This window comes from Lissotriton helveticus, chromosome 1_1 (genome assembly GCF_964261635.1).
Source record: "Lissotriton helveticus chromosome 1_1, aLisHel1.1, whole genome shotgun sequence".
Taxonomy (NCBI): Eukaryota; Metazoa; Chordata; class Amphibia; order Caudata; family Salamandridae; genus Lissotriton; species Lissotriton helveticus.
Window position 1 is genome coordinate 1,942,738,284 of NC_136057.1, and position 13,313 is coordinate 1,942,751,596.

At 51.2% G+C, this 13,313-nt stretch overlaps 1 protein-coding gene across 3 annotated transcripts in view; it reads right to left on the reverse strand.

The window, feature by feature from the left end:
- The window catches only part of TDRD5 (tudor domain containing 5), a 1,858,625-nt gene that overhangs the window by 1,321,709 nt on the left and 523,603 nt on the right, over positions 1–13,313 (reverse strand). For all 3 annotated transcript variants that reach the window (XM_078643707.1, XM_078643699.1, XM_078643690.1), the window contains exon 4: positions 271–1,280. In XM_078643707.1, coding sequence (XP_078499833.1) covers positions 271–1,280 — 1,010 coding nt within the window. The remainder of the gene's footprint in view (positions 1–270; positions 1,281–13,313) is intronic.

Below are 13,313 nucleotides of genomic sequence, written 5' to 3' on the forward strand. Positions count from 1 at the left end.
GCATGCCAAAAAGTGGCCACTAAGTATAATCAACATCAGCATCAAGTGATGTCAAATTTGACCAAGGTGCTAGTAAATGTTTGGTTCAGATATACAGGGTATTCTGGTCACCTCTTTACTTGATCATCAGTCCTGTAACCCAACTATACCATCCACCTTGCACATACATGCAGATTACAGCAGTTGTCAATTTAGGGATTCACTTTATTCATAAGCATCTACAGCTCATAACCCAATGCTCACTCCTAACCCCTCTTCCTTAGAGCTCACCTGTTGCAATTTCCACACAAAATATTCAGTAGTGCCTTCTATAGGAGCATCAAACATCCCCATTTCAATTGATGCAGGCAACATCTGTTCATTACAATTAGGTGATGACTCTGGAGTGAGAATCCTTTGAGGTGAGCTATGTTCATGCAAATAGGTGAAATCCTCAAGCTGAATAGTTCCCGTACACAATGTTTCTTTAAGATTGAGAGTCTCCCTCACTTGAATCTCTGAAGCAGTCCTCCCTCCTGGGGGATGGTGGGCCACCTCATACTTCTTGGAGACTGGGAGAGATACTTGCACCTGCTGCAAAGTAGTGAACCTCTTCTGATCCGTTCCATCAGTAGAGTCCACAGCTTGCATGTATTGTGTCAACTCTTGTTTCTCCATCTCTCTGGCCATAGTCTGAGCCTGCAAAGGAGGGACAACAGATTTCTGATTCTCTAGAGGTGACACTTGTCCCTGAATGACTGAAGACTCTGATCTTTTCTGTGATGTAGGAGGTGACCCTTGTTCTCGAGAGGAAAGCATCATCACTTGTGTCTGCATGCGTTGAGGCAAAAGTACAGAGTTTTTGGCATCTGAAGATGTCTGTATCTGCACATAGACCATATCATCCTTTTTGGTACCAGCCGGTGATGTAATTTCCTGCATTAAGGGTGTTGCTAATCCTACTTGCGATCCAGGAGGCCTCTTCTCTTGAGGGTACAGTGTCACTATTTGTTTCTGAGTGTCTGTGGGCAAAACAGTTATCGGAGACTTGGGAGTTATGAAAGGTTTTTGAGTATCAGAAGAGGTCGGCACTCTATTCTCTTCATTTTTAGGAGTGCTAATTGGCAACGTCTTTTCTTGCATGTATGGAGATACTAATTTACTCTGTGTTCCTGAAGGTACATTCAATTTTTGCAAGTTACTTGCTATACCATGTTTCAAGGACTCATTTTGGACAGCTGCTTGCTTCACAGGCAAGAGAGAGAAGGGTTGCCAATGCTGAACGGGTTTCGTTATCTTCCCTTAAAGAAAAACATACATGCAAATAATTAGTAAACGTCTTTGTGCCTTTAGGAACAATAATTACCCACTGGTCAGGAAATAACCAAAAATGTTTTTTGTGTAAAATTCAATTACAAGAATGTGTTTACAGAAACTTACTGCATGCACTGATTGCTAGTTTCAATTAAACTGCTACAATTTGCTGTAACCAAAAAAACATAAAAACATAGGACAAACTATTACCTGCAGCAACTATGGTGCTTAGTGATTCAATCCCTTGAGTCAAAAGCTTGAGAGATTCAATATTACTGGATGGTACAAGAGCAGTGGCAAGAAGCTCACACCCAATCTTCAGCACGCGCTTTTATTACCTTCCTCCATTTATGTATTTTTACACAGGAACATGGTAGAGTATTGGGGCTGTTTTTTATTTACTAGTGTGCAATATGTGTTGACTTTCACATCTAATGTGCACCTAGCTACAGGGTAAAACACTGAAGTCACTAGGAACCTGGGGTATCAAGAGAATATAAGTAACAATGGTTCCTACAGTGACAGCACTATTTATAATTAAAGGGAAATTTAACCCGTTTGCTGCTTCGAACGTTCAGCGCCAGTGCTGAACGTTCGAAGAAACCGGTGCGGCCGTGTCAGCCGTTGGACGTGCGCAGCACCAGGGAGGTAGCTCGCGCGACGTCCAACGGCCGACGGCAGCGCGATAGGGTTAAAACAAACAAAATTGTAATAATACAAAAAGTCAAATGAGACTTTTTGTAACCAACAAACATTAAAGGAATTTGAGAAAGATGTGAAAACATGCTCGGTGCTCAGGCAGTGTTGAAATTTAGAAGTGCTGAAAGCAATGTGTGTACACGCTCATGGTACATAAATGCGGCCTGTATATTACAGATTAATTATATTTACACGTGTCCGTCATTGTTGTAAACAGCATTTTAATTCACTCCTAGACTCTAATTTAATGTGAGCCCTAACGGTAAATGGAGCAGATTTGAACACTTGGGTAAGTGTGACATTGGAGCATCTATAATCGACTTGACAGTCAGAGAGAGTCTTGAGAATTCTCATGGAGATCCTCTGTGCATCATAGGAGAGCAGGAAGGCTTGTTGTGAAGAAAATTACACTATCCCAGGAAAGGGTACCAGTGAGAGTAGCAATCTCACTAATCTTCCTTCAGAGACGCTGCCCACTTAGCCAAAGAACGCTGCTGACTGCTAGACAGACCGACAACCATTCCTCCTCTCACCGGGACCCTATCCTGGTTCAGTCTAATTTTGCTTTCCTAGTAGGCACAGATGATCTCCATGAGTATTCATTTGAACCTTCGACTATCAAGTCGATAATAGATGCTCCAATATGACACTAACACACGTGTTCATTACATGTCCTCCATTAATCACTGCTGCTTACATTAGAGTCCTGATGATGATCCAATACTCCCAAATGATCGAAACAACATAAACAATGACAGACCCGTAGAAATAGAACTAAACTGTAATACAGGTCGCATTGATGTGACCCAAGTGTGATACACATATTGCTATAAGCACTTGTAAATATCACGACTGCCTGAGCACCAAGCACATTCCCACACCTCACCTAAGAACAGGTTACTTACCTTCGGTAACGGCCTTTCTGGTAGAGACTATACCTAACCGCAGATTTCTTACCTTAGAATATTTTCCAGGCGTCAGACTGGATCCAGAAAAACTTGAGCAGTACCTCTGCATGCCAGTAGGTGGCATTGTTTGGTGATGCACCAGAAGTGACTAGCACAGAAAATATATTTATCGCCAGCCCAGCGCACTGACATCAGTTACTTTTAGTGACATTTAAGTGCTAGAAGCACGGAGCCACAATAGAATGCTGACAGACCAGTGTACAGACACTAAAGACCAGCAAAGGCCACCCTATGCACAGAAATCAGTTCGTAGAACAGGGAGGATGGATGGGTCGGTAAGGAATATCCGGCTAGAGTCTCTACCAGATAAGGCATTACAGAAGGTCAGTAACTTGTTCATATAATAGAGACTTCTAGCCGTAGATTCCTTACCTTAGAATAGATGCCCAAACAATACCTCCCCAGAGGTGAAAGAAATTAAATGAAAAGAACATTTATGGAGCGCGGTAGCTACCCTGAGGTGTCCTAGTGCTGCATACAAACGCAAGTGAGGGGACAAGGGCAGCCTGTTCTAGTTGTTAAACAGCTGAGTTTTTAGCTTTTTTCTGAAGGACAGTAGGTTGTGTTCTGCGCGCAGGTGAGGGAAGAGGGAGTTACAGAGTTTGGCCGGGTTGTGGGAGAAGGAACGTCCACCACATCTAGCTTTCTTGATTCTGGGTATTGTGAGGAGATGAGAGGAGGTAGACCTTAGCTGTCTATTAGGTTGGTAAGGTGTGACAAGGGTGTGATTGATTGTGGCGCCTGATTTCCAAAATGCTCTATGTGCAATGCACAGGCCCTTGAATATAATTCTGTCTTTAACAGGGAGCCAATGAAGCTTTCTGAGTTCTGAATGAACTGAGATCCGACGTGGGATCTGGAGTAGTGTGCATGCTGCACAATTCTGAATAACCTGTAGTTTATTCAGGGTGGACTGTGGCGCCCCTAGATAGAGGGCATTTCCAAAGTCCAGACGTGAAAGGATTAGGCCTTGGATCATTATCCGTCTGGCGTTAAAGGGAAGGAGGGGCATCATTTTTCGGATGATCCTGAGTAGGCCAAAGCAGGTGGCTGGTAGCTTTGCTGCTTGGTAGTTGAAATTGAGGGACTTATCCAACCAGATGCCAAGGCTCTTGATGGTGTCTTTGGGCACAGGGGGGGGTCCAAGACAAGTGGGCCAGAGGTGATCGATGTTGAGAGTGGGACGGTGGCCTAGTAGCATTAGCTCGGTTTTGTCTCCGTTTAACTTGAGACAGGAGGATGTCATCCAGGAGGTCACTGCCTCTAAGCAGTCCCTCAGACTATTGGGGATGTTGTGAGAGTAGCTGAGAGCCACCACTAGCTGAATATCGTCCGCATAGGTGACTATCTTTAACCCAAAGGGACGGACGATCTCAGCGAGGGGGCTCATGTATATATTGAAAAGTGTGGGACTTAAGGAGGAACCTTGCGGTACCCCGCAGTCGAGAGGTTTACTAACGGAAGCAGTGTCATCCTCAAACACTTGGAAGGAACGCTCCTTCAGGAATGATTCAAACCATGAGTGTGCTGTTGATGATACTCCTAGGTTGATCAGCCGCTGTAATAGAATCCTGTGATTTACAGTGTTGAAGGTGGCACTTAGGTCTAGCAGGATGATGGCTGCCATACCTCCCTGATCCGTGATCTTCCTTGCCTCTTCTGTGACATTGATAAGGGCAGTCTCAGTTCCGTGTATAGGTCGGAAACCTGTTTGAGTCAGATCAAGTAGTTGATGGGTTTCTAGAAACTCCGTCAGAGTCTTATTGACGTGTTTCTCCAAAATCTTACTGAGCCAAGGCAACAGGGATATCGGTCGGTAGTTTCCTGGGACATTTCGATCTAGACTGTTTTTTTTTTTAGGAGAGCCTTGACCATAGCCCGTTTCCAAGGAGGCGGGACAGTTCCGGTAGTTAGCGAGGAATTGAGTAGTTCTAGGATGGTGGGTAGGATGTGTGTGGTAACTGCTTGCAGAGAACGTGGTGGGGATGGATCATTGGGAGATCCGGATTTTACTTGAAGCATGATAAGGTTTAATGTGAAGGGGTCAAGTAGGGGAAAGTTTGCAAGTGTTGCCGGAGTTTAGGTTTGTGTCTCAGGAGGGATGCTTGCTGAAGCTGGTGCATGAGTGAGGGGTAAGAGGTGTATATGGTTTGTATTTTGTTGTGGAAGAATTCTGCCAGATCGTCACAACGAGATTGGGGATTAAGGGGAGTATGGATTTTTTTCAGGGAGTTTCAGAAGGGATTTTGCAATTTTATAGATTTCCTTCGGTTTGGATGCTGCATCGATGATCTTGCTCTCATAAAACGATGCTTGCGCAGTTCTGATTCCATTTTTATAGGTTTTTATTGCAGTTCTGCACGCGATTTTTCTGGAGAGGGAGTAGTCTAAGCGCCAGTTTCTCTCTAATTTTTTGCATTGGCGTTTTTGGTCTCGTATGTCCTGGGAATACAAGGGGGTGTTCTTGGTGATGCGTTTTGGTTTAATAATAGTGATGGGGAGAACGGAATCTAGAGAGTTTAGAATCCAGTTGTTAAAGTTCTCGTTGGCTATAGAGGGATCCCCATTGACGGCTGGTCTAGAGGAGTCTAGAGATGTTGCCCATTCGGCTTGGGGAAGTTTGGACCAGTTGCGTTCCTTCCGAGAGGCTATATTTGGTGTTTGATATGGGTTTATGCAACCCCATGAGGCAGGTATTAGAAAGTGGTCCGTCCATGGCAAGGTCAGAGGGTTTCCCACTGAGAGGTTTGGACAGTTGGTAAAAATGGGGTCTAGGAGGTGCCCCTTGGAATGAGTAGGTTTTAGCACTAATTGTTGGAGCTGTAGAGCAGCAAGACTGGAGATAGTGTCTAAGGCGTTGTCAAGATGGATGTTAAAATCTCCCAGAAGAGTGAAGTTCGGTGAGTTGCAGACTAGATTAGCTATGGAGGCTGGCAGGGAATTAAGGAACTGTCCAGGGGACCCTGGTGGACGGTATAGGAGTATCCCTGATAGGGTGCTTGTAGGGGAGAAATCTAAGGCGAAAGAAAGGCTTTCGCAATAGGATATTGGGTGGTCGGAGCTACGGCAGCTATAGCATTCTTTAATGATGAAGGCTAGCCCCGCCTCCTCTACCAGTTGTGCGGTCTTTTCGCATGATTTGGTATCCTTTGGGTAGGGCCTGGACGATGTCGGGGTCTGACTCGAGATGGAGCCATGTTTCAGTTAAGAATAGGACATCGGGGGCGTGTCTAAGATGGCGGCGTGATCGGACGCAGGTCTCCGGAGCTCCCTGCCCGATCCCGCCGTTCCGCCGTTTATTGCTGCAGTCTCCCCCATATCTGCACTTGGGGGCGAGGAGAAATTGCCTGCTTTAGAGCCCCCGCCACAACTTTGCGATTCCTAGAAGCGGCAGGGGCGGAATCGCCGAGGACTCCGTTTGGCGCCCAGCAACAGCGGCCGCGCCAGCAAGTGTGGGTCCCCTTGGCGCCTCCGGGCGGACTGTGGCCCACCCCCGGGGGGGTGTCTCAACACACCGGCAAACGCCCGGTTGCCTCCCGCAGCTGCCGACACCCCCACGAGGGCTCCCGGACACCGCCAGCATCTCCGGCGCTCTGCCCAGAACCGGGACACTCCGGACCGGCTGCACTGCCACGCGAGGCCCCGGCTTCGGGCCTAGACGTGGACCATCGGCACCCTCTCCAGCAGCCATCTGGCGCACTCGGCAGCAAGTCGGGTCCCGTCCCGCACAGCGGGGCGTGCTGCGAGCCCCCCCCTTGCCACCATACCCTCTGGGGAGAGTAGCAGTCACCGCCCAAAAGACTCGGTAGCTGCCGGGGGACCTGGACCGGCGGAGAAGAAATCGAGGCCCCGGCTTGGGCCTATCACTCGTCCGGCCCGGGCTCACTTCGGAGGGGCCAGCCCGACCCGCCGGAAAGGTCCTGCATGCGGCGTGCTCCAGCACCGACCCCCCACGTCTGCTGGTGGTCCCCGACAGCCCGGACCTGATCCTGTGGCCCTCCAGCATCACTGGGCAGCTTTCCTGACGCCGGACCGGCCTGGTACACGGTGACTCTCAGACACGCCAGGCTCCACAGGTGAGAAGAGCGAGAGGGGGAGCGGGGAGAACTCGGGGGACACGATCGAGCCTCCGGTGCGGGGATAACTGTGTGTGCTCCTACTGCCTGTTCTGGACCAACTCGGGGAGAGCCTCCCTAGCATCGGGGTGCAGCAGAACTCCTTGCGCCTGGATTCCACACAGAACTGGGTGCCTGCAGACTTAGACGGGCGCCTTCCCTTTGCCCCCTAGTCGAAGGGGGACTGAGCCCTAGCACCAGCCTTTGCCCACATGCCAGCCGGGGGACTGCCAAGGCGCTCTCACATTTGCCTCCCCATTCATCACTGCATTGTCCCTACCTACACGATTGTCCATCGGGCCCTCACGCACCCCCGCGCCATGGCAGCGCAACGAAGTAGGAAGGGGTCGCAAACTCTCCCGGAACTGTTAGCTAAATCGCAACCCAGAACTAGCAAAGACCCCCCCATCCCCCGTGACGGGGAAGGCGCCACTGGCGGCTGTGGATGACCAGGTGCCTATCACCAAATCTTTTCTGGAGACATTATTCAACTCCCTCCGCGAAGACTTTAAGTCCCTGAAACAGGAGGTTGCAGGAGAAGTTAAGGAACTCCGACGCGACGTAGAAGACCTAGGCGAACGGGTGGTCGCAGTTGAAGAGGCAGACCAAGCTAGAAGTGCCGAAATTGAACAACTCCAGCAAGAGGTCCTGCGGCTCACTGACCAGCAACTGGATCTCCAGGCCCACGCCGAGGACTTGGAAAACCGCTCCCGTCGCAACAACATACGGGTCCGGGGGGTCCCTCAGAAAGATGAGGGGGCTGATGTCGTCGCCTACCTGCAGACTCTCTTCAGGCACGTTCTGGGCGAGGCGGAGGACTTCTCCATCCGAATCGGCAGGGCCCATCCGGTGGGAATGCCCCGTAGAACGCCGGCCCCGCCGCCGGACATCCTGGCCTTCCTTCCGGACTTCCCGTTGAAGGAACGGATCCTTCGCGAGGCCCGGCGAGCCCAGCCCATTCAGTTTCAGGGTCGCCCCATCGCCCTTTACCAGGACCTTTCTTCCATCACTCTCCAGAAGAGGAAGGAATTCAAACCAGTCACTGACTTCCTGCGGCAGAAAGAGGTTCCATACTCCTGGGGACATCCCTTCCGGATAATCTTCAAATGGAACGGCCGATTGCAACAGCTGAGATCTCTCAGGGACACATGTGACCTCTTGGGCTTGGATCAAATTGACATTGAACCGGTATTCAGAAGCTCACAGGGCTCTTCCAGGGGAGGCTGGCAAACTGTGCATCGCAAACGCTCCCCATACCAACGCCTCAAGCCAGACGCCTCCATCATTTCCAGAGAGCGAGAAACTGCGGTGGCGGAAGTGATCAAGGAGACCTCCTCCCCAGAGTGACTTCTGCTGCTACCTGGGAGACTGCACACCGCACATACTTTGCCCTAACGGCGGGTGGGTCGGGTGGACGGCCGGGGAGGCCGCCATCGGAAATGACCCCTTCAATGTTCTTTACCACGATCCTGTGCGCAACGATAGGATTGGGACTACAAGTTTCAGGGATGTTGAGAGGGGGTGGGGGAGGGGGGGGATGGGGTCTTGTTTCAATGCCACCTCATATTGCCATTCTTCTATGTGTGTACTGCCTCATGCACTGTGGTGGCTCTGGGTTCGTTCAGGGGAGGATGTTGGGTTAGGGGGGGATCCAGGGGGGGGACCAGTGTGCCACACTAATCCTGCTCATACTCCGAGAGGTGTTTCGCGGAGGTGTGGGGACCGAGATAGCTTGCACATCCGCGCGCATTATTTGCGTTCAGCTACACAGAGACGCCGAGTCATACATTACTTGCCACACATCACCACATGCTCCCATAATATGACGATAGCCCACTCTGAGCTGTGTCGCTTGCCCTCTGCACGATGACGAATACCACTCTTAAGGTCATAACGCTCAATGTAAAAGGGCTTAACAACCCGATCAAGAGGAGAGCTGTTCTCTCCTACTTGGAAAATTCTGAAGCTGATATCTGCCTGCTGCAGGAGACACATCTCCTGCAGAGGGACTGGCACAGGATGCGCTCGCGGGCCTTCCCACAGCAACTCTTTTCCTCCCTTCCAACAAAACATGCCGGGGTTGCGATCCTGATCTCTAGATCTTTCAGGGGGAAGGTGGGTAATAGGGTGGGGGAAATCAAAGGCCGTCTCCTAGCACACTCTTTTACTTTAGGTGACACAACGCTTACAATTGGCTCCCTTTACGCCCCGAACACAGGTCAAGAGGCTTTCTTAAAAGGTGCCGTGTCCGAAGCTCTTCAATCCCCGCATGCACCCCTACTCCTGGGTGGGGACATCAATGTCGTTATGGACACACATGCAGACCGATCCGGACACCGCTACGGGGACACTGGGGCCTTGTCATCCGCCTGTCGTGAATGGCTGTCGGACAGGGACCTGATAGACCTTTGGCGAGCCCGACACCCGACCGCCTCACAATTCACATTCTACTCCCATGTACACCACACCTACGCCAGGCTTGACCACTTCCTGGGTTCCTCGGGCCTCCTTAAAATACTTAAGGAGATTGCCATAATACCTGCAGCCCTCTCAGACCACAACGCAGTGGAACTCTCCCTCACTTTCCGCACACTCCATCGCCCCCGAGGCCCATGGCGCCTCCGTGAAACACTGCTGCAGCGACCTGCTGTCACTAAAAGTATTGGGGACTGCATTGATGCTTACCTAGCCACCAATGACACGCCTGGCATCTCGATGACGGCGCTCTGGGGGGCTCTGAAGTTGGTCGTGCGGGGCGAACTCATAGCTATCGCTGCAGCGGAAGCTAAAGACCGTAAGAGCAAGAGAGAGGAACTTACGGCACGGGTGGTGGAATTGGAGCGAGTACACAGCCGCACCTGTGCCCCCCGCGTGTGGAAACAGCTGAAAGCGGCTCGGGCCCAACTCGCCAGTCTGGATATAGACAGGGCGGAATTCGCAGCTCTCCGCCTACGACATTCCTATTATGTCGGAGGGAACAAGACAGGTCGCCTACTGGCTAGCGCTCTAAAAGCTAAGACCCAGCGGGCCAAAATCAATACCTTGGTTGGCGACAGTGGTGAGGTACTCGCGGACGATGCACAGGTAGCCGAGGCATTTCGTTCCTACTACGCTTCCCTGTACAGGGAGAAGGAGGTCCCACCCGGGGACATTGAGGCGTACCTGGCCACTGCGGCCGTCACCGCAATCCCCGAGTTTACTGCGGAGGCTCTCGACGCCCCCATAAGCCAAGAAGAAGTCCTAGCTGCCATATCTCGACTGCGCCCACTCAAATCCCCAGGGCCGGACGGCTTCTCGGCCGGCTTTTATAAGCTTTTCAGCCGGCGCCTGGCCCCGGTGCTTGCCCGCCTCTTCGATTCCTTTGAGGGGGCGGGAGCCATACCTCCGGACATGTTGGCCGCTGAAGTAGTGGTGCTTCCTAAACCAGGGAAAAAACCCACGCAATGCTCCGCGTTCCGCCCCATCTCATTGTTAAACTTAGACCTAAAACTTTATACAGGTATTCTAGCAGCACGCCTTGGCCCGTGCCTGCCTGGTCTTTTGGAACCCGATCAATCCGGATTCGTTCCTGGCCGCCAATGTAGCGACAACACCAAACGAGTACTCCACCTTATTGATAAGACATTTTCAGGCTTCGGACTCTGCGCTTCTCGCCATCGACGCAGAAAAAGCGTTCGATCGCGTGAACTGGAATTACCTACAGCATGTGCTACGCCGGTTTGGCCTTAGTGACCGTTTTTGCTCACGAATAGCGGGCTGTTACCATCGCCCGCAGGCCACGGTTCGACTGGGGAGCCTGCACTCGCTCCCGTTCGAGATCCAGCGAGGCACCAGGCAGGGGTGTCCCCTTTCCCCCCTCCTATTCGCAATGTACATTGAGCCGCTTGCCCAGAGAGTCCGGGACAACCCAAAGATAGAGGGCATTGACTTCGGACACGAACCCCATCCTATCAGTCTTTACGCGGACGACGTCATAGCCACCCTAGACAGTCCTGATTCCTCAATACCTGCCTTCGTGGAAGAACTGGACTCGTTTGGGGCGGTCTCGGGCTTCCGCATTAATGTCACAAAATCCCTAATTTTACCGCTAGCCAAACACGCGTGCCCGCAAGCCCCGACCATAGGACACGCTAGTGGCCTTCAGTTAGCCGCCCAAATACAGTACCTAGGAATAACCTTGACTCCCTCGACGGATCTCACAGTTTCCACCAATTACGCCACTCTCACCACCCAGATCCGATCAGACCTGGCGAGGTGGTCCAAACAACCTCTCTCACTACTGGGACGGGTGGCAGCTGTGAAAATGTCGATCCTGCCACGGATTTTATATTTGTTTCAAACGATCCCAATCATGCCCCCAAAAGGCACATTGAAAGCCCTGCAGGACTTACCATCTACTTTTATCTGGGGAGGGAAGAGAGCACGACTTCAAAAATTGCTCACGTGCAGAAGCATGGACGAGGGCGGCCTTGGAGTCCCAGACTTGGTGCGATACTTCCAGGCATCCCAACTCCGATACCTGGTGGAGTGGTACAGACCCGAATCAGAGAAAAGATGGCTCTTCCAGGATAGAGCGATGGCGCGAGCGCCGCTGTGGAGAATCCCATTCCTGGCTACACACCAAAGGCCGAGATATATGTCGCGGTCCCCCATCACCCGCACAACTCTACAGGTGTGGAATCGAGTAGCACTTAAACATGGGCTGACCACCTTCCCCTCCCCCTTCACTCCCATACTAGACAACCCTATGCTGGAGAGGGTGCGGGGAACAGGGTACCCTAACCCACATCCTCTGGGATTGTCTGGAGCTGGGGGACTTTTGGAAACAAGTCCTAGACGAGATTGACTCCACCTTCGAGACTGAGGTCCCGAGATTCCCGGCATACACTGTGCTGGGCCTACCCAATGCATTAATGTTCCCCCTGAAATCATTGCGTGGGAGACAGATGGGCATCGCTATGCAGGCAGCCACGCAACACATATTGTCGCTCTGGGGCTCTACGACTAAACCTACTCACACTGGTTGGCTCCACAAACTGTGGTTCACCCTTGGGATGGAGCGCATCCACGCCACTCTCACTAACTCCACAGACGCCTTCCGTAAAACGTGGCTTCCTCTGCTGACCCTCCTATCCAAGGAATTCAATGAAATTACCTGCCCCAAATACCTTAGGGTTATGCGCCTCACTAACACCACCAATGACTCTCGGTGAATTTACTTCTGGCCCCATCGCGCTTCTGCGACACCATGCTGGTAACACTGACTTTCACAGGCACACTGGTCGGGGTGGGGGGTGGGGGGATTGCGAGGGGGGGGGGGGGTTTAGTTCTTGTTTTTTTTATGTCTCTTATAGGCCCTTCCACGCATGATGTCAAACCGCCTATTGGGCATATTTTCATTGCTTGCTTTGGCATACTAGGGAAGACATGCTTGTCTGTCCCGCCCGCTATATGCTCTAAGCTTACTTTTCTTGTAGAGATGTCTCACTATATGCCTGTTGAAATTTTCAATAAAAACACTTTTTGAAACTAAGAATAGGACATCAGGGCTATGTTCTTCTAGTAGCAGAGAGATTTCAGTGGTGTGTTTGGGGAGGGATCTGCAGTTTAGTAGGAGGATGCTTCGCTGTGTAGTTGTTGTTGAGATGACCGGGGGGGTCTGAAGGCCACAGTGCGGGCATGCTAGGTTCTGATCTAGTAAATTGCATATAGTTGGGCAGGGTAGTGGGGCTTTTCCTCTACGTTTGTACAGTGCCTCAGGGCTGTATTTTATTAGTTGTGTAGAAAAAGGAGCAGGGGTCATAGAGCCTGGCCCCGGTCGGCCGCGGACGGGCGCAGACGGGCTTGCCTTTGGCGCGCCAGCGGCGCGTCCGCTGCGCGTCTTGAAGTGCATGGGTTGATGTAGTGGGTGGGCTTACAGCTGCAGGCAGCTGATTGGTCGCCCGGCCAGGAAGTCGTGAATCACTTCCTGTAGCTCGGGTCTTTGTCCCGCCTCCCTCCACACAAACCAAACGATTGGCGGTAGAGCGGGGAGTATGGAACTGACAACAAAAAATATATACAGTGAGTTTGTTTTAAAAAACTGCGATTTTACCCTTGTGCTTGTATTTCCAGGCGCTCCAAGTATTCTCAAGCGCATCCACTCACGTCTTGAAGTGCAGGGGTTGATGTAGTGGGTGGGCTAACAGAGGTGGGCCTGCAAACAGATTTAGACCATAAAGTCCTGGAGGGCCAAACA